Raw genomic sequence first — 21203 nt, 5'->3', positions numbered from 1 at the left:
GGATAGTGTGATTTAGTTTACTGGCTTTTTTTGGACAGCAAAGCTCCCAACTATGTGAAACTCAGCCCTAGTGGGAACTTCACCTTGCAACTAGTAAATGCTGCCCTCTGCAAATTAATGTGTTTCCTCCAGTTCTGCAAAGCTCTATTTGCTTTCTGTGGCCCGTTAAGAGCAGCTCCACACCCCATGCTGGGAGCTGGCAGCCTATAACTGGGACTCCCAAGTAAGAGATAACTAATGAAGCTGCTGACTTGCTGCCCCTGAGGCATCCCACAGGGTACCAGGGAAGGGCTATAATGCAGGCAGGTGATGCTGGGTGTCCCTGGTGAGGCAGAGATGCTCCTGCATCCACTTTCCTTCTCACTTCCTTCTCTGGAGGTGTGTGATGTGCTGGTGGTGGGTTTGTTTTGGCCTGGCATGAAAAGAGGAATCTGGGCAGGGACAGTGTGGAATCCTGACTGCGGGGAGATGGGACAAACCCATGGGCTTAAGGACAGCTGGGAGCTGGAGGCGTTGTTCCCGTTGGCCTGCGTGGGGGTGGCATCCCAGGGGTGTATTTTCATCTGGCAAGAGCTTTTCCCTCTGTTCGGGGTCTGGGACTACATCAGGTCAGGGCAGAAGGAACATTTCTCCTGCTGTGGTTGCCGCAGGAAGCAGACAGCCTGCATGCAGTGTGGATGTGGATGGAGGACCTGCTTTTCCAAAAGGGAAGGTTTGATCCTGTATTATCCTTGCAGAGCACTCCGGGCTGGTCCCTATGGCTGTATCAGCTGCTGTGTAACTCAGTTTCCCAACTACTGTTATGAGAGCTGTATTGGTGGTGGCTTGCAGTGGCTATGCCAGAGGGTTTGCATGGAAGCCCAGCAAAAAGGGAAGGGAAACAAGCTCTGAAAGGTGAAGTGACCTCAGGGATGCAGAGAATTGCATCTGGCATCTTTCTGAAAGCTTTTGCATTAACAACAAAGGTGAGAGCTCCTCTTTGGCTGTGGATTGCTCTGTGTGGGCATGAATCATCAGCCATCAAGGGCAAGACTCTAATAAATTGAGGGCTTTGGGCTCCTCTGGCATTTTCGGTGCTGATTGCCTGTGGAGGAGGTGAGAATTTGAACTGAAAAAGAGCAATTATCTGTCTGTGTGCTTACAAAATGCCCATTACTATGGTATCCAGCTAGGATGGGGGAATGAGAGTTTGCCTGGAGGGAGGGGACCGTCTGCCACCATCTCCAGCCTTTTTAGTGTCACCTTCTGTCTACTTAAGGGACAAAAGGTGAGAAGAGTCTAAAAGAGGGCAGCTCCGTGGACTTTTCTGTCAGGGATACAAGGTCTAAAGCATATCCTTGACTAAACCATTTTTAGCATGGGTACAGGGAGTGAGGTTTCCAGGAAAGAGGAGCAGAACCCCATTCCTTCCAGGTTTCCGTCATACACTCCCCAAAGCATGTAACAAGTGTGTAATTACAGTGTTGTTACACGAAGTGGCTGCTAATTTGCCATGTAATTACAGTGTGCCATGCTTTGATAGGCCTTATAAAATGAAGGGATAACACAGCCTCATGCTGGAATGCCGCACTGGAGCTCTCCAAAGCGAGCTGACAAGCGCGTCCTGTGCCATCCCTGCTCTCCCAAATCCATAGCAGATTGCTGGCAGGCAGCAAGGAGCCAGGAACATGTGTGCTCTATCCAATGGGACTGTGGCATGCTGGGTTCGACCAGGGGAGCCAGCTTTTGAATATGGCTGCATCAACCTCTTGTGTGGGTTTAGGGTGCCAAGGTTGGCCTGTGGTTAGATGCTGGATTACAGTTTGATGCTGTATGGATGGTGGGTTCTTCACTAGTTGCTGTTCTGGTGATAGCAGATACTTCTCAGGCACTCGGGGAAGAGGTAGGTGTGAGTAAAACCATGTCTGAACACAATTTAGGGATGTAAACTTGCAGATCTGTCATCCCGAATGGTTGTTTTCAGATGTGGTGCTGGTATCAGATGGGATTTTGAAGAAGAAAGGAGCAAATCCAAGTGGATTTCTCCCAGACAAGGAAAGAGGGTCTTTTCCTTTTGCTCACAAGGTGAGCAGATTGCATGACTTAGGAGAGCAAGTGTCATTGCTGTTCCTGCAGTGGATCCGCAAGCTGGAGCTGGTGGCATCTTCCAGGCTTTCAGATTTTCATCAGTGCTTGGTGGGATGGTGCCAGAGGATTGACTCAAGTGAAGGAGGAGGGGATTATCTGCCTTACTGGATCATTAAAATGCCCCTGGAGCCAGCCACTGTGAACTTGGGAGATCCCCATGGAAGCTGTGATCTTTGGGTGCAAGATTTTGCCTCCATAGGTCAAGACCTAACTTCCCACATTTGCTTTTTGGTTTTGGGCCGCTCTGCAGTTCATCCACATCGGTGTAGCTCCGCTGAAGGCAGCAATACATGCTCCAATCCAGCACGAATGCTCATCACTGCAGAAGCCAGTGGGACCAATGTATACCTGATACAAAGAGTGCAGCTGCCTCAGCCAGAAATCTGGCCTGCATCCCCCTTACGTTTTATAAACCCACGACATAGTTTTACATCTCAGCAGTTTTGTTCTTCTTCCGTGACTAAGCTGCTCACTCCCTGTGTTTCTTTTTCCTTTTTTTTTTCCTCATTGTGTAGTTTATAATCTTCCAGCTAGATACAGAAAAAGATTTGTTTGCAGGGCTGGCCAAGAAGGCTCTGGTTTCACTGGCACGGGGCCATGCTTACATCTCCAGTCAAAATACTGCTGGTGAAACAATAAATATTTATTGATTCTCCTACAAGCTCCTACATTTTTCCCAGGTGCAGTGGAATTCGAGGGGAGGGAGGCACTTGAGTCCTGCTGATGGCAGAACTCTGTGCGATGGCTCCAGACATAACGGCTGAGATGCTCTTGCACAACTGGGTTCAGCCCTGCTGCATGCACATGCAGCCAATGGATCTGCTCTGTCCTGGTCTATCCAGGTTTGGGGATTTGAGTGCAGCAGCCTTTGGTGGTTAATTCCCTGAAAACATACAAATCTGCAGGTGGCTTTACCTGAATATCAAGGTGAATGAACACTGGAGGGTCTCGCATCCGGCTGGGATGTGTAATTTGATGTCAGCTCCTGAGATGTGGCCAAGAAAAGGCATAAAATCAGGGTGGTTTCAGGTTGTAATTTGGTTAAAAGCCCCAGCCTCATAGGTTGTAGACAACAGACCTGAGGAGCATTAACAGCCTGCTAATGTTTGCATGCAAAGCCTGAGCTCCTCTGTGCAGCCTGTGTTCAGCTGAAGGCTCTTGGGCTTGCCATCCACCAGTGCTCCGAGTTGTCCTGTTCCCTGCTCCAGTGTGCTGGGTGGCTCCCAGTAATTTCTGGTTTGTTTTCATGCTGTCGTGCCTCAAATTGCTGTCAGTGCTCTGCACCGTGCAGGTGGCCCCGTTGTTTGTAATGCAAGAAGCCAGGATGCTGTGCTGGTGTAGCACAGCCATCCCGCAGCTGGTTCCTGTAGTTGTAAATATAACCTATTACAAATGTGAGGAAGAACTAGCAGCTTTCCTTTCTGGAGAGGAAAATCTCCTCCTTTGTGTGGTTTGGGAATGAGAGTTGGAGATCAGAGGTCACCATGAGCATCCTATCTACCGTGAGCATCCTATTCGCCGTGTGCTGGCGGCAGCCCTCGGTGTGGATTGGGATAACAGGGCTCTGTCTGGCTCTAAACTGTAATTCCCATTCCCATCATCTCGTGGGAGCAATCCCCTGCTCCAGCAATTCCTGCTTTCCAGTTTTTTTGCCTCCTGTTAAACCTTTCCTATGAGGACAGAAGAGGCAGAGCCCCATCTGGGGTGGCCGGTGCTGTGTTATTCCAAGACAGCATTCCCAGGGTGGGTTTGCAGGGACGTTGCTCTGCTTTAGGACGTGGCTGTATGTAGGAAAGCTTCTGTTGCTGGGGTGGTTGTGGAGCTGCAGGCTGGCTCCTCACCCCGGCTGAAGCGTTCAGGGCTCGTTAGTGAACAAAACGCGTTCTCTTACGCGGAGGGGATGTTAAATTGGCTCCACATGGATTATGTACGTTGTCGCACTTTCCCGGAGGGTGATGGCATGAGTAGGAATGTGGGTTTGATGAAAGAAGCCAGACACTGAGTCAAAAGTGGAGTGGCTCCCCCTGCGCTCCCCTCCCCGTGCCCCTTCTCCTCCCCCCCCCAGTCCCATTGCAAATAGTTGACGTGATTCCAAGGCATTCTTCAGATGGCTGGTGGGGAGCGCAGGAGAAGGAGCCGGTGGGACTTTGGTTCTTGTTCTTTAATGCAGCATACATGCTTCTGGGGCCTCTGACCCCAAAGGATATTGAAGAAAGGCCTGATGAGACGTGGTTTGAGGGGAAACTGAGGCACGGTGTCCCCATTCTGCACAGCAGGGACATGGGAGCATCCCCAGTGTGTGCTCCAGGTCTCCCTCTCCTTGCTACAACTGTAATCATAAAATCCCAGACTGGTTTGTGTTGGAAGGGACATTAAAGCTCATCCAGTTCCAACCCCTGCCGTGGGCAGGGACACCTTTGACTAGAGCAGGTTGCTCCAAGCCCCTGTGTCCAACCTGGCCTTGAACCAGAGATGGGGTAGCCACAGCTTCTCTGGGCAACATGTGCCAATGTCTTATATAGGTTTTCTTATGGTGTATGTTAAGCTTTATTGCACCTTTCTGCCTCCTCCACAACACCAGGGAGGCCAGGACCCATCTGACCTTTGGGATTTCCAGTTTGAGTGTACTGGCTGACTGTGATTTGGCCTGGGAGCTAGACTGGGGGGGGGGGGGGGGGAAGGCAAATGGCTCAGCCCTGGTCCCTTCAGGGTGAGGATTGCATGTCCTTGTGGAGGCTGGGATTCCCACTGGGATGCTTCCTCTCCTGCAATGTCCTTAGAGGTCTCTGGATAAAACTGCTGACTCAGGGAAAGCTGCCACTGATGTTTGCAGCTGGTAGACCCCAGAAAGTGGAGCTGGACACTAGGAAGCACTTTGGGGTTTGTTTCCTGTTGCTTTCTTCATCACCGTGTCAGCAGCATCTATCGCAATAATCAAAGTGTGGCTTTTTGACCCACATGAAAGCTTTTTTTTCATAGGTGTCTGCATGTGTTTGTGCACAACCACTTCGTTTTGGTCAGTGTTTGAGAAGCAGCAGAGTGGTGGGGATTTTTTTCCCCTTACCTTTTAGTTATGAGAAATTGTTTACCAAAAACATGAACTGTCAGAAGAAAGAAACAACTTCTGTTGTTTCTTGCAAAAGCTGAATACTCCTGGCTTTTTGCACTGGAAAATTCAAAGAAGATGGAGTGGAACACGTGAAATTTGGGTCTTTTTTTCTCTTCTTCTTTTACACGTTATTGTTAGAAGCGGTTTTAAAGCTCAGTGCCAAGTGCTTTCTCTTTTCAAATGCTCAAGGCGTGTTACCCAACCACTCTGTCTCTCCAGACTGCTTTGTGAGGTCAGTAAACGCAATTCCTCCTCATTTGCAGCCTGAAGTGAGGAAAAACTCATTTCCTCAATCCCCAGCATCAGCCATGGGATGGGTCCAGCAAGTTGGCAGCAGCATCGTGGTGCATCCTGACTCCGTGGCATTTGCCAGCCCCATCCTTTTGAAGGGATGCAAAGGAATTGGATGTCAGAGGGTTTTCCCTGTTTTCTGGGAAGCCCGGTGCCACCATGGTGCTGGGAAAGTTCTGCTTTTCCAGCGTCAGCAGTGGGGTTTCGGAGCTGTCCCGGTAGCTATGGCCCGACGGGGTGGTTAGTCACTGGGGCTGGTTTCCATCCCTTTAAGCGGCTCCAGATTTGAAGCTGGCTTTAAAGCTTGCGACTTGAAAGGCACCAGCCATGTGCCTGCTTTGCCTTCGAGCTGGATGACTCTCTTGCGTTCCTGCTTTCAAGCAGCCCAGCCCCGAGCGGCTGGGACCATATGGATCCTATAGAATGACCTGCCTGGACCAGCATCACATCAATGGGGTGGGGAGGGAGCGGGGGCTGCCTCCGGGGCTGGACCACCAGCCCATGCCATTTAGTGTCTTCTTTGTCAGCTTCCAGTGTGTTTGCTGGTCCCAAGCATGCATTGAGAGCCTAAAAAGAAGGAAAAGAGGAGGGGCGGGGGGGGGGGAAAGCCAGAGGAAAAGGAGAGCAAAGGGAAGGGGTAGTGTGCCTTTAAGCAGCTGTGTGCCAGCATGTGTAACTGTGCTCTAATCTGGTGACTAACTTGGTTGCAAAGCAGCTGCCAAACCGGGGCCTGAAGGCTCTCCAGGAGTCATCGGGTCCCTCCCTCCTTTCATCCCGCACCCCCCCTGCCGCCCCAGCGCTCCCTATGGCAGTTAATTCACTCATCTGGAGGGCACAGCCCCGGCGGTCTCTTGACTCAGCAGTCCGGGGCCGATGGGAGCCGCGGGAGCGAATTCCAGGCAAGAAATAATCTCATGACTTGTCTTGGAAACGATTGCTCCGAAAAGATCCCCTTACGGTCATGGAGCTGCTCCGTGCCCGCCCCTCCAGCGCAGCCCTGATGAGGCTCCCGATTTCCCAACCTCAGGAGCCGCAGCAGTCAGCCAGAGCAGCCCAGGGGAACTCATTGGATATATCCCTCCCTTGGAAAAAGAGGGATGGAGTCGGAGGCGAGGGTGCCCTGCAGCTGGTGCCTGTCCCCTGCAGGGCACAGTGGTGTGTGGAGCTGGTTTGCCAGGGCAGAGAGCCCAGAGCTTGGGGTTGTGTTGATTTTGGGGTCACTCCTTTTTCTTCCCCCATTTCCCTGGGAGGATGTAAACCCTTCCTGCATCCCTAGGCAATTTGGGTTCTTCCATCAGTGTTCTTGCTGAGATGCTTGGCATTACCTTCAGCAGGGCTGGCACTGTGGTTGACTTTAGAATCAGATTTATGCTGCCTTTGCCTGTTGGCTTTTTTTCCTCCTGTCCTACATGTATCTTGCTGTGGCCTTTTTTCCTCTCGCCTCCTCTCCATCCAGACTCCCTTGAGTCCCATCCCCTTCTGAAGGCAGTTTGGGAGGGCTCATCCCATGCCCAGTGCCTTCCCGTGGGATGGGATTAGACCAGGTTGGAAATGAAGTATCTTTGCATTTGTCTGGGAGGAAGACTGGCCCCATGGGCAGGCAGGGCTGTTGAGCTGATAGCTCTTATGTGTCCTTCTCAACCGGGATCAAGGCTTGGGAGCGCATAGCTCCTGGGGCTGTGACCGCAGGGATGTAGGTCTCTGAGGGCATCCTGCCTCCCTGGAAGGGTGCCTGTCCGCTGCAGTGGCTGTGCTGCCTTTGGAGATGGAGATGCCTGGGGAGAGGAACCTTTGGCTCCTGCTATCCATACACTTATGGCCCCTTAAGCATCAGGAGCTGGCAGCCCCCAAGCCACCCATCCAGGGCCCTGCTGTAGCTCCTCCAAGCTTCTTAGGGTTGGTGGAAGATTCCCGGAGTTCCTGGCAAGGGCTCCTGGCTCCTGAGTTGCCAAATGACGCCCCCTCCACCCCCTCCTCCATTTGTGTCTCCTCCTAATAGCGTGTTGGCCTGAGCAGCCGAACTCAATCAGCCCTTTCACCATCTGCTCCCAGGCACTTCTGCTGGGGAAGGCTCGGGGCCAGGGAGGCTGTAATTCCTTAATAGCTTCCGGACGCTGCTTGCGGGGTGGATGCGAGTGTCTGAGCCTCTTTCACCCCCCAGCCTTCACTGAGGTTTCCAAGCTCAGGCTTCCTTTGGGCAGATCGGAGCACCTCCAGAGCACTGCTCTGATTTATCCCTTCATTCTCCAGGCTGAGGCCAATAGGTGACATAATCCTGGACAACCCTTGGCAACTGGGTTAGGGATGACTGAAGCTGATGGGGGAGCCCAGTGCATCTTTGGCCGCCTTCCCCGGCTCACTCCCACCTTCTTCATCTTCCCAGGGCCAGTCTCTGCACTGGTCCCTTCGTGGTGGGAAGTTTCCTAGAAGTAGGAGCTGGAGAAGAAGGCATTGATGGGGAAACCCGTTGTTCTCATGCATGGAGATGGTGGATCGCCAAGAGGTTCCATGCTGCAGCGCAGCTCTGTGCTCAGCCTGGGATGGGGAAGGCTTAATCTCAGAGCTCTTCAACTGCGCAGTGTGCTTGGGAAAATCCCCTTGTTCGTTGTCTTAGTTTCCTTGTCTGCTTAAAAAGAAATAATACTAGGCTTTTTCTGCCCTCACATTAAATGAAGCTGCGGTGAGAGAAGCAGCAGGCATAGAGAAGATGCTCAGAGTGTGCAGTGAATATTATGAGCTACTTTGATTTCAGCTGCAGGGGCTGTTGTGTGCATTTGTGAGCCACAGAGAGGGAGGAGGGATGCCTTCAGAGAGGAGGGGTCAGAGTACTTGGAAGTGCAGGTCTTTCGGTGTTAGTAAATCCAGTGATGCAGAGAAGTAAATCCGTATCTAGTGCAGGGGAATTAGAGGTATGTGGATCATTATGCTACCTGCCATCTCTTGGCAGCTGCTGGCAGAGCTGACTGTTTGCTCTGAAGACTTATAAATATTTTGGTTGATTAAAGTGATTGATTATCCTTGCTCTAATATTATTTAGTTTGAGCAAACAGCGCTGAGATTTACCAGCCCCGCTCTGGCCTCCCAGCCCTGATCTGTTTGCAAAAGCCTGTGCAATTATTTGTTTGGTTTCAAAGATAAACACCCTCATCTCTCCTCTGTTGGTAACTGCAAAGACAACTGGCCAGCTTGGCCTGACAGACCTGGAGTCCTTATGTATGCTGGTAGAAGGGTGGTGAGATGGGGACGTGATGGTCACCAGGTGAGGATGGGGTGAAGCTCTTGGGCTGGTTCTCCTCCTCTGCACATACTCACTTTGCTCATCGGGTGCAGAGCCAAAACACTCCCTGCTGTATGGAGATGCTATCAAAAGCCCAAGAAGGGCTTTCTCTGGTAAGGCCTTTGCAATCCATGGGGGATGTGATACGCTTCAACTTGTCCCCTCCCGTTGAGCAATCGTCTGCGGGGTTTTTGCCAGCTTGGCTGTATGTCTGGCTGGCCTTGCCCTGAAGGGAAGGGTTGGCCAGGAAGGCTGCGGAGGTGGGGTTGGATGGGATGGGCAGCAGGAATCTGCAGCTGCAGAGGGATGTGGCAAGCTTCGCCCCCGTCCCTTGCTGCCCCAGGGCAGCGTGTGTGCTCCGGAGGTGACCCGGAGCTGCCTTTGGTGCTTCTTCGTCATCGGCTTCACCCCTTCTGCATCAGCAGCTTCCTGCTGTCTGCATCACGTGGAGGTGTTCTGGGCTTGAGGAATGCTGTAGGAATATCCATGGGCACCTTCCAGTAGGCACTTGCATTGCATGGATACCACCGACGGGTTTCCAGCCCTTCCAGCTTTAACAAACATTCTTGGTTTCTGAATGAGAGTGCTGGCAAGTGGAGGACAGAGACTTTGATGTGGATGGAGATATTTTAGGGCTTGAACCTCATCCTTGCTTGAGGGCACTTCAAACTGCGTCCTGCCATGTGGTATCCTCGTGTCTGGTGTGACGTGACGTTGACTCAGCCTGGGGGCAAAGGCTAAGGCCAGGGTACAGAGAGATCAGTTTATGCACGTCCTGGACTGAAAATCAAGTTAAGGTTGGGGAATTCCTTTTAATGGACAGATTGGAGGTGTTTGGCTGAGTGTCTGCATGTCTAATCCTTTCCTGAGGCAAGCATAATAGAGGCTTCTTTTTAGGACCAGTGTGTTCCCAGCAGCAGGGCCATCAGGGGAGTTCATCTACATCAGAAGTGTGTTGGATCATGGTCAGGGCAGCACAAGTAATTGTGGTCTTGATTCTGGGCATGGAGTCATTTCACGTGGCTGCAGATACGCAATGAAACCATCCCAAGCTGTGAGGTCATGTGTAGCTGCTTACAAAATACGTTGGCACAGCGTGTTCTTCAGGTGTGTTTGAGCCAGCTTAGAGGGGTTGAGATCTCTTTGTGGGGTGATGAAAGAAATTAACATGAGTGAAGGCTCCTCAGCCCTTTTCCCATTGCGAGGGGACAGCCCTGCCAAGAGATCTCAGCCATCCCTTTCCTGACAGCATCTTCCTCACACAATGTACTGCCAGTTAACCTCAAGCCTTGCAGTATCTCTGCTTTCCCATTCTGGGAGACTCTCACGTGTGGTTTGGCAGCCCCGTCCTTCCCCAGAGCAAGCAGCTGGAGGTGTTGGAGCTGAATCCCCATTGCGTGTCTGTCCGTATCCCTGGGTGATGAAGGAAAGGGAGATGAATGTCTGAGGAGAGAGAAGGGGCCTGTTTGGATAGAGAAATGCTCAGTCTGAACTGCTCTGCTGTGATTACGGTAGTACCTTGGTAGCATCCTGTATGTAAATCCATGTCAGGGTACTGGGATGCCTACAAGAACGTTGGAGAGGGACTTCTTACAAATGTAGTGACAGGACAAGGGGGAATGGCTTTCAACTGGCAGAGGGGAGACTGAGATGAGCTCTTAGGCAGAAGCTCTTCCCTGTGAGGGTGCTGAGGCACTGGCACAGGGTGCCCAGAGAAGCTGTGGCTGCCCCATCCCTGGCAGTGTTCAAGGCCAGGTTGGACACGGGGGCTTGGAGCAAGCTGCTCTAGTGGAAGGTGTCCCTGCCTGTGGCAGGGGGTTGGAACTGGATGAGCTTCAAGGTCCCTTCCAACCCAAACCAGTCTGGGATGGTGTGATTCTGTGATGTATCACTTCATTGAAGGAGCCACAAATGGCATCATCAGGTGAGAACAGCTGAAGTCATGGTTTTAACCTGGCTGCAAAGAAATGTATATGCTCAGAGATGATGAGAAGCGCTGGGTGGGGATGTCCTGGACCACTGTCTCTTCCATAGAGTGCCAGAGCACAGCTGTGGGTTTGCTTTGGGAGGGCTCAGGCCATGCTCCTGTGGTTGTGGATGCCTCCGTGGTGGTGAAGCCAGCACCATGCTTTGCAGGGCTCGTAGCCCAGCCTGTGGGGAGCAAGGAATTTCAAGAGGCTTCTGGTCCCAGGCATGAGCCATTTGAATCTCTCAGGCACCCTTCCAAGAGGCAAATGAGTAGTTGTTTGATGGGGATCGCTGGATATGGGGGGCTTTCCCCTTTGTTTTTATATTGCTGTTAAGCAGTTTGTGTTTTGGTACTGGGCTGTAAGGAGCTGGGGTTTAGCCACTTGTTTGCTAAGGAGCATCTCCTGGAGCTGGAGCACTGATACACGGGCATGACCTGGACTTGCTATTTACACTTGACCTCCTTTCAGTCAGGGCTGGGTGTCCATTACAGGCTTTGCTGAGCCCACCCTGCGCTCCCATTAGTGCCTGTGTGCCTGTGCCTGGGGATTAGAGCTCTTTAGCAGCGCGGTTAGCAGGGATTAGAGCGAATTATCACAGGAGAAGCATGTCTCATAGCATTGCACGAGGCAGGGAGTGTTCCTCCCAGCCCTGCTAAGGGAAGATCGGAGGCAAATAAGCCTGGGAGCGAGATGCTAATCCTGTTTTCCAAGGGGATGCCCCGGCTCATGTGGTGTTTGATTGGGAAAGCCAATAAGGGCCTGACCGCTGCAAGAAGAGGCTTTTTGGCTCCCGAGCAGGAGTGCTTTGGGCACGTGGAGGTTGTTCCTCGCTGCCTTTGCGTTGGCTACGCCTCCTGGTCCTGGCTGTCTCTGGAGTGCTGACCTGGAGCATGGGTTGCATTAAGCCTGGGTTCTGCCGTCAGGTTGCACAAGGTTTTAGTTGTGATGCTGTGAAATCTAAAGCTGCAGAAGGTGTTTTGAAGCTGATCTGAGAGCGTTTTGCCTTTGCACGGGGGGGTTTTGAGTGGAGCTAAACCACACCGGCCTCAGAGCACAACCTCACCTCAGCTGCTGCTTTGTCTTGATGGAAAATCTTGCTGCTGACTGCTTTGCATAGTTCTGAGGAGCGTTGTTGAGCTGTGGCCAGAGTCCTCAGCCTCAGAGGTGGCTGCATCTCCACTGTGCTTGCTTTTGCACCTGAAATGAGGAGGATGGAGCAAAGCCATCCACTGAGGGAAGCCCTGCTTCGCGTTGCTGCAGGAAGATGATCCATAGGTCCTGTCGCTGCCTGCTGAGGCTGGGGAAACTTTCTGTAACTGCAGCGAGCGTTGACTCAAGCCCTGTGGTTTTGCTTAGCTTTGGTCCAGGGGTTTCTCTCGTGCTTCTTTCCCCCCTCTCCCCCAGAAAAGTGGGAGGATGGAGCGAGCTGACCACCCTGTGAGCTCCTGGGACTGCAGGGAGCGCTGCGTTCCCAGGATCGCCGTCCAACACCCACAGTATAAATCTGGGAAGGAGAGAGGGAGTGGAAAGAACCTGAAGGAGGGCAGCAGGCTTGGATAGGGTGGTGAGGTTCTGGCACAGGGTGCCCAGAGAAGCTGTGGCTGCCCCATCCCTGGCAGTGTTCAAGGCCAGGTTGGACACAGGGGCTTGGAGGAAGCTGCTCCAGTGGAAGGTGTCCCTGCCCGTGGCAGGGGTTGGAACTGGATGAGCTTTGAGGTCCCTTCCGACCCAGACCAGTCTGGGATTCACTTGCTGGTGATGCTGCTTGGTTCCTCCCCAGCTGCAGGATACCCAGAGCAAAACCGAACCCTCCCTCACCTGCTCTATGCCCAGTTCTGCAGGCATCTCGGTGTCTCTTCTAGCAAGCGTGCACCCAAGTGAGGGTTTCTCCCTTTTATAGAGGGGTGAAGCCATTTACCCCAGTGGAGCATCCTGACATCTCATCCCCACCTTTCCCTTTCCTCTCTGTCTGTGATGCTCTGAGTGCTGAGAGCCCAAACTTGGAAGAAGTGCTTTTAGGGAAGACAGTTTTCAAGCCCTTTATTTAGGGGAAGAGCTCACCCCTATGACACACCACATCTCCATAAGAAAGCTGCTGAATGCCCGAAGAAAGCCGGCTTTGTTGTGCTTTCTGCAGGCTAAGCAGTGTGGGCTTTCGGTTTCCTCTCTTGTTTTTCTCTTGAAGCCCAGCTTTCATCTCACAGTATTTATTTTTCACTGCTTGAAGGAGAAAAAAAAGAAGAACTATTTTTCTTTTTCTTTCAAAAAGAAATATATTTATTTTAAATTAAAACAGCAAATGCCTGTGCCTTTTGTGCTGTTCCTTGCAGGGCTGGTCTCTGGTGAGTTGCTGCAGGAAGGGGAACCAAATCTCGCCGCCTTGTTGCCCGGTCCCATCTCATCCCCACATCCCCAGCAAACACCTCTCCCTGTGCTCACCCCTTCTCCCCATCCATCCTTGCTTCCCTCTGTTCCCTTTTATTCAGGTTTTCTGCCCTATTTTCCCTTTCCCCCCCCCCCCTTGATTTCACTGCCCCTCAGTCCGAGGAGCCCTAATTGGAACAGGCCGGCTCCTCTCCCGCTTCCTGCGTGGGAGTGAGAGGCAACGCTTGTGAAAACAGTTCAAAAGTGCATTGAAAGTTTTAGCCTAATCCTGCCTAAATAACAGGGGGCTCAGCCCGGGGTTCTTTGCCCGGGTGTCCCTGCTCCGGAGCGGGGGGCACCTGGGAAAAGCGGTGGTGGAAACCTGAGATGGGGAGATGATGCTTCCATGGTGCCCAGGCTGCCGCCTCGGGGAGCGTGGGAAGGGTCTCAGCTCCCGGCCCCCCTCTCCACAGCCTCCTCTTATCCTGAGAAAGGTTTCTCGGCTGCTGAACCCTGCTGTTGGGAATGCTCGTGTGTGTTTCGGCTTCCCCCATCGCTAGCTCTGACATGGGTTTACGCCTCGGGAAGGATGGGATGGAGGGGAATTGGAGCAGCAGGGGGATGAACTCGGGCAGCTTTGAGCTTGTCATAAACTGGGGATGGAGAGGCTTGGGGGGCTTGGGGGTCATGGGCTTGCAGTGGGCACATGTGAAGAGGGTTGCAAAGCCTCTTAGAAACTCCCCTGCTCCATCTCAGGCATCCAGCAATGGGAGGAGATCCTAGATAGTGGGCACCTCAATGTGGAGCAGCACTGGGGCTTAAGGAGGATCTTGGGTAGCTCAGGGCATAGGGATTGAGGTCTTTTGAGGGAAAAAGGGCCGAATTCCTGCCACCCTTGGATCATAGTCTCATAGAGAAGACTTTTCTTGACTCTCTGCAAATGATCTGGTTTGAAACCGACGCGCATCTTCTCCCAAACATGTCCTCATGCCTCTTCCAAGCCACCAAAAGACCAGAAATCCTCATGATACCAGAGTACTGCAGGCTTAGTCTGAGGCCTGGGAAGGGCAGAATAAGGATGCTGTGCAGGGAGCAGGATCTTACCTGGGACAGTGCTGGGTTCCTGGCCTTGCTGTCCATCCATCAGAACAAGGGCAGGAGGAGGCCACTGGGTCAGGTACACCCATTTAAATGCAGGCTCCTGAGTAAAAGAGCAGGGACCAGACAAGGGCACACTGACTGGGAAAGAAAGTGAGTGGCAGAGTGGAGCTTTAAAGAAGCATTGACCCCGAGTGGAAACTCGGGTGAAAAATGACTTTGCTCCCATCCTCCTGCTTGGAGCATCTTGGGTTTTTGTTCCCTTTGCTGCCATTTGTTTTGCTTATGCAATCAGATGCTAATGCTTTGGCGTGCAGTGGGGCTGCTTGCGTTTTAAGGTCAAAATCCCTGAAGTTTGTAAATCATGCTCCTTAAAAAAGCTCAGATGCATGGAAAAAGTTTATACATGTGGAGCCTGGCGAGAGCAGAGCGGGAATGTGGCTGGGAGATGAACTTGGTGATCTTGACCTCCTTGTCCATTCGCTGGCTGGTTTTCTCTCAGGCTCCACGTCTCTTGGTGCAACACCTAGCAGGAGTCGAGTGGTGGGGTTTGGGCATGAAACCCACATAGGGATGCAGTGCTGGCTCTTGGTAGGGTCAGGGTTGTTGTTAACCTCTTGTCTTTCTGAAGTCTTGTCCCCAGGGATATTGAGGAGCTGGTGGAAAAACTGGGTCTGGTTTTGAGAAGCCTCTGGGATCTTAGTTGCAGCTAAGATAAGTAGATGTCCCTCTCTGCCTTCCCCCCGTGCAAGGCAAATCACAGAATGGTTTGGGTTGGAAGGGGCCTTAAAGCTCATCCAATTCCAGTCCCCTGCCACAGGCAGGGACAGCCCCACTGCTGTGCTTGCTTTGTGGGTTAAACCCCTGACATTTCTAAACTGAGCTTGGGTGTAACAGATGGGTTGATGCTGGCTCCTGCTTCCCCAGGTGTATTTCTCCTGCACCCACGTGTGTGCACGCCTGCGAGCGCGTGTGTGGTTATGGACAGCAGGAGGGACACAAAAGGAGACTTTATTTGCGCAAGATTTGATTAAAATCTTGGAAACAGGTTTCAGATGGTGGTGAAAGCTGAAACCGGGGACCTGAGCCTGGTGGCTTTTGTTACAGAAAGGCTGCTTCACTCTGACCTTTAAGCATCCCAAACCGAAGGCTAAAGGGCTTGTCTGTGGGTGCTGGAGGACATCACCAGGGCTTAATTCTCCTCCCCAGGCAGTAACTCCCCTGTACCCAGCAAAGCTGCATCAAGCAGAGCCAGGTAAAGCCCATTGTGCTCCCTGGCCCCGCAGGGATTCACAAAGAAGATGATACTGAAGTAAATCCAGTAAATACTTAAGTAAATTAAGTAAAGTCTCAAAACCAGCAGAGGCAGAATTCAGGTTAAAAACTCCATCCCTGTCATCTCTTCCAGGTCCACAAACAGTCATGGAGGGCTTTACACACACATTTTATTTGACCCATAGGAGCTTTTCTGTCTACATGGGACGCTGCTGACTCAAATAAGGCTTCTGCAGGCATTTGCAGGCTTGGGACTTTGGGGCTGTTTTGTCTTCTGAAGAAATGGTAACTGGTAGCTGTGATCTAACAGGAAAAAGAGGAGATGATGTTTCAAAAGCCGAGTACAACGTTATTTGGAGAAGCAGCCTTGAAATGGACATTCTGATTTATTTCGGTGTCTAAATAGAAACCCTCTTGTGGCACTCTGCATTTTCAACTTGAAAACAGACTGTTTGCTTCTCTGGTGACCTCTCTCTGGGAATTGCTTTTAAGTCTTCCCTGTTTTGACATGGTGTTTGTGCAGAGCTCAGCGTTCACCTTACCAAACCGAAACCTTATCCCCCGCTACTGAAAAATTGATTCACCGGGTATGTACAAACCCAACCTCAGTCCTGCTGGAGAGGATGGGGGGGGCCATGAGAGGTATTTACTTGTGTCATAAGTAAACCTCACCTTGCCCTGCTGCTTGTATAAGGAGACCACCTCCATATAGGTTTTTGCGAGTGATTCAGTGTTCAAATTGGGGTTAGAAATGTTCTTTAAACCCAGCTTTGACTCATCTTCCCATAGCACCCGGGAGCAGGGAACGGCTGTTTAACCAGCCAGTGGAGGGGAGCAGATTCCTGGGTGGTCCCTGGAACCACAGAGCACAGCAAAGCAAAGCATTAAAATGTAACATGAGGATGAAGGGAAAGGGGCACTGAACCACTTTCTCCCAGTGTTATCTCGGCACGGCAGATGGAGAACAGAGATAGCGAGGGTGGCTGCTCGGTTTTCCATGCCCTCTCCAGCCAAATCCAGTAAATAATGAAGTGTAATTTGCCAAATAGCCTTTCAGTGCATTATTTGCTTTCGAAGGTCCTGATACTTCCACTGCGGCAGGCAGTCCTTGATTTATGCGGTGAGGTTAGGGGGAGGAATCAGGTCCCGAGAGGGTTGGTGTTGGGAATTCTGGTACTAGTGCAATTCCTTCTGTGCCTTGGTAACTAACTTTAGAGGGAGCTGCAAACAGAGGGGGGGAATTTTGCCTGTCTTTTACTTGGGGATGATAGGTGGAAAGTGCAAAGATGGAGACAAAAAAGTTGCTCTGTTTGGCTTAGCAGTGGAATTGCATTTGGTGCATCCAGCTGATGGTATTGTTTGGACTTCAAATGATGTCTGTGAGTGTGGCTGGGGGGGACCTCAGTGGAGCAGGAAGCCCAGACTGGGAATCCCAGAATCCCAGACTGGTTTGGGTTGGCAGGGACCTTAAAGCTCATCCAGTTCCAACCCCCTGCCATGGGGAGGGACACCTTCCACTGGAGCAGGTTGCTCCAAGCCCCATCCAGCCTGGTGATTCAGATGGGGGAGGGTTTTCCTTCAGATGGTTGCTTATGTGAAACTCTTTGGCTACAAACACCCCCTTCCTTCCACATGAATTGGAAGAAGGGAAAAGAAAAGAAAGGAAGAGCTTTGCTTCTCATCAGGACGTACTCCAAGGCCCGGCTCTTGGCTCCATGCTCTCCCATGGGGGTGGCTCAGCGTTGTTCAGTGACTCACCCCGAAACGCATTGCTCTGTACCATGGGCTGTGCATGATGTAACTCTTGCTAATGTGGGATTTTCCAGCTCTTTGTTTTCCCTCCCTTCTCGAATGGGTTTTCTGCCGGCTCTCTGTCCTGCCCCGGCCTGCTGTCAGCTTACTTTTTCCAGGGCTGCTTTAAAATGAGTGTTTTCCTTTTGCTTTCCTTTGGAGTGGGATGCCCAGACGTGGAGCGGTAGTTCAGAGATGCTTTTCTTCCTGCTTCCTCCTTCACACTGGTCTAGGACTCTACCTTCCCTGGTGTCTGGAAGTGCTCAGCTATCTCCCAGGCTCTAGATACTACCTTAGATGATGAAGCCCTGTAGGATGATGTCTGAGAAGGTCTTTGTCACTGCCAAATTTCCAGTAGCGCATTCATGGTTGGATTACAGGGAGACCATGCACATTGTGTCACCCAGCTTCAGTGCAAGCTTATTACAAGCTCAAGGTTCTCCTTCTTGTGTTTCAGAAGCCTGCTCATGGGACTTGCAGAGTTTATGTGTTGGATTAGAGCGATTTGGGTGTGAAAATTCCAGAAGAAAAGAGGATTTCTTTGTTATTCTAGCAGTTCAGTGGTCAGCACGACTCCTCTCATCTTTCCCAGTCCCGTGTCCTTATGGCTGATTTTCTCTCCTGCCTCTTTCAGATATGGAATGTGCGGATGTGCCTTTATTAACTCCCAGCAGCAAAGAAATGATGTCTCAGGCCTTGAAAGCCACCTTCAGTGGCTTTGCCAAAGAGCAGCAGCGGCTGGGAATCCCCAAAGGTAAGACATGGTTTCCCAGTGAGCAGCCACAGAGATTGTGTCCTCCTGCCACTTGCAGACTACACCTATGTGACCAATTGTGCCTGCCTGTCCTGTTAATATCTGCACCTTTGGGATCCTGCTGCTTTGGAGGCAGCTCCAAAGACTTCCATTTGCAAGGCATCTCTATGGAGAAGCAGCAGGAACCCTTTTAATAGAGCCTGATGACAGGCAGGAATGGAGCGAAATGGGAGAAGTGGGTGGGAGAAGGGGTCAGAGAACCGGTGGGATTTTTAAAAGTCCCAAACAAATCCAAACTCCTTCCTTGTATGAAATAATATCTGCAATAGGGCTGATCCAAACCGTGGGAATGATGTTCCCCCACCACATTTTACCCTTATGCCAATGCGCTGCCAATCTCTAGGACGAGGCTGTGCACTGCAGCAGTAGCACCATCTGTATCCTGTTCTCCTGTGGAAATGGCTTGTGGTTGCTCACTAACGCATCTCTTCTACCCGCTCCTTGTTGTAGATCCCCAGCAGTGGACGGAGACGCACGTGCGGGACTGGGTGATGTGGGCAGTGAACGAGTTCAGCCTGAAGGGAGTGGATTTCCAGAAGTTCTGCATGAACGGAGCTGCCCTCTGTGCCCTGGGCAAGGAATGCTTCCTGGAGCTAGCGCCTGACTTTGTGGGAGACATCCTTTGGGAACATCTGGAGATCCTGCAGAAAGGTGAGCCCTGGAGTCCCCAGGCTGAATGACTCGCGCCGTCCTGGCTAGCCCGATTTTGGGCCTTTCCAAAGACCTTGGCTCGCAGTCTGACTCCTCAGTGAGGTGTTCACCTTGGGCTTTGATCCCAGTCAAAGCAGCTTTCAAAGCCCAGCTTCCCAGTAGGATTTCACGTGGGCATCCCAACCGGTAGCAGGCAATGCAAGTCCTGGCATTGCTTGAAAGAGGAAGAGTGTTAGTGCTGGGTGCTTGGCAGGAGTCCGCAGCGGGCAGGGGCACTCTGCCTGCCTGGAAACAACGGTGGGATTTTCCAAAGCATTCTTCCTCGGCTTGTTCAGCTCCTGTTGTGAGTTTTACTGCTTCCTCCGGTAGTGCTGGGTACAACAATGCCACCAAAATCCCACCCTCATTTCCCAGCTGCGATTGGAAGCTGCTTTGCTTTGTTTCATGTCCCAGATGGTGTTTTCCCCACAGGAAAAGCCACCTCTGCCAGTCCCTGCGTGACAGCATCAAGGGCATTAATTTTCAGTGATTTGAGGGGGGACGCACATCACACATGGATTTTGGGTGTTGATTTTCACACTGAGCAGCACTCAGCCTGGGATGGCTTCTAAAGAGCAGGAGAAGAGCTTAACACCTTTAACCGCGAGCCATGAGCAGGGGCAGCAGCAAATCAGGGCTCCTTTCTGTGCCAGAGCTATTTGCTTTCCTGGAATATCCCTTGCACCGTCAGACCAACCCTGTGTGCTTGTCAGGAAGGGGAGGGGGAGCAAAGTTATGCCTTCCAGGAAACCATTGACAAATGGATGTTAATTGCTGAGTACTAATTTTACTGCTACCTGTGGTTTGCAGAAAGTAAACACGGTTCTTTCCAGGCCCTGTGTACGACAGGCTGTTATTCTGCTCTCTGACTCCATATATCTGTTCTCTTCTTCTCATTTTGCCTATTTTTCATTAAGTGCTTCTATCAACAGCAAGCAGCTTAACTAAACAAAGCAAAATGTTGTGGTCAATCCAATTTCTCCTTGCTATGAGCCATTGCTTGGAGTGCAGCTCTGCCTTCCCACAACCCTTCCTCATTTGTACCAGTGGAGAAGGTAATGGAGGTATCAGAGCTGGGTTTGCAGCTCCTTCCCGCAGATTCCCAGGGCATGGAGATGAGCTTGGAGCTGTAGTTTCATATTAAAGTAGGCATCTTGTTCCCTATCTCCATAGCAGAGGTGCTTCAGCCCTCAAAGCATCTTTGTGACCTCCTCTGGATTCACTCAAGCAGGTCCACAAAGCGTGAAGAGATTAAGGTTTCCCCGGGCTTAACCATGGAGTCAGGGTCCAGCTTGTTAACCCCGACTATTCCATCTTCCCCAGCCACCCACCATCATCACTTGGGGGTGTTGATGTTGGGACTGGTGGTTAACCCCAGAATGCTTGGCTTTACCTGTAGCATCAGGTTGTGCTGGGACAGGCTGTGACCTTGCTAACACGCCTCCCTTGTGAGCGCTTTCTGAGAGTGACTCATGTACCACAGGGTTTAAAAAAGGCAGCAGATGGGGTGACTTTTCCTTGCATGGATTTGGGTATTTGCAGGCCTATTTTTCCCAAATTTCTTCCTAAAATAACCTCTTCAGTTACCAGCAGTCAGCAGTGCCCTCCACTTGACTGTAAGCATAGCAGAAGGTTACTCTCTTTCTCTGTGGTCACCCACCCTGCCCCTTGGCAGACACTGTGGGGAGTGGAGAAGAGCATTTCTCATTAGGTCTCTGTTTGCACAAACCCTCCTTTTGTTAGGGAATATTTTCCGCCCTGCAATCCCCAGGAGAGAGGGACAAAATTAGGCTCCTTGCAAGCGAACGTGCGTTATCTTCGGTTCGCTTCTCTTCAGCCTCAGCAGGAATAAACAACCCGGAGTGGTCTCTGTGTGTGTGTGTTTTATTTTGGTTACCCTCTGCAATGGGAAGAAAGTCTCCCAAGCCGGTATCTCAGCCCACATACCGTGCTGGAACGAGTAAGGTGCTAATGGAAAAACTGGTCAGGGGAGCAGCAGTGTGGCTTTTACATGGGCTTGGCGCTGAATTTGCTTTCCCAGGACAACCAGAGTGCTCAGGAAAAGGCATGGAAAGTGGGGAATCTGTGCTTTGATGTGCTACCTGCTCTTTCACAGTGATTTATGCCTATAGGAAGGCAACATTCTATGTGCTGCCCATATATACACAGCGAGGTCTGTATCAGGAGTTGGATGATGGACGGTGTGGCAAAGCTTTTTCTGAGCATGGCATCTGCCTGCTTCAGGTGCAAGGTAAAAGGTGATGAGTAGGCCTGGAATTAGTATTGTGGGCCATAGGAGCTGATTTTGCATTACCCACTCACTTGCATGCTGCTGTTCTAGAAACAGGGGTTTCTTCAACAGCAGTCCTTGTATGGTGGAGATACTTCTTGTGCTCC

General features: G+C 51.4%; 1 protein-coding gene across 3 annotated transcripts in view; it reads left to right on the top strand.

Moving 5' to 3' along the window:
* Window positions 1-21203, top strand: part of ETS1 (ETS proto-oncogene 1, transcription factor) — a 67338-nt gene that overhangs the window by 30409 nt on the left and 15726 nt on the right. For all 3 annotated transcript variants that reach the window (XM_057425975.1, XM_057425973.1, XM_057425976.1), the window contains 2 exons: window positions 17937-18056; window positions 18567-18767. In XM_057425975.1, the coding sequence (XP_057281958.1) occupies window positions 17937-18056; window positions 18567-18767 (321 nt within the window). The remainder of the gene's footprint in view (window positions 1-17936; window positions 18057-18566; window positions 18768-21203) is intronic.

This window comes from Pezoporus wallicus, unplaced genomic scaffold (assembly GCF_028554395.1).
Source record: "Pezoporus wallicus isolate ANWC-B61680 ecotype Strahan unplaced genomic scaffold, APGP_CSIRO_Pwel_v1 contig_8797, whole genome shotgun sequence".
Lineage (NCBI taxonomy): Eukaryota > Metazoa > Chordata > Aves > Psittaciformes > Psittacidae > Pezoporus > Pezoporus wallicus.
Note: the sequence above shows the minus strand (reverse complement) of the source record. Positions and strands in the feature narration are given on the sequence as shown.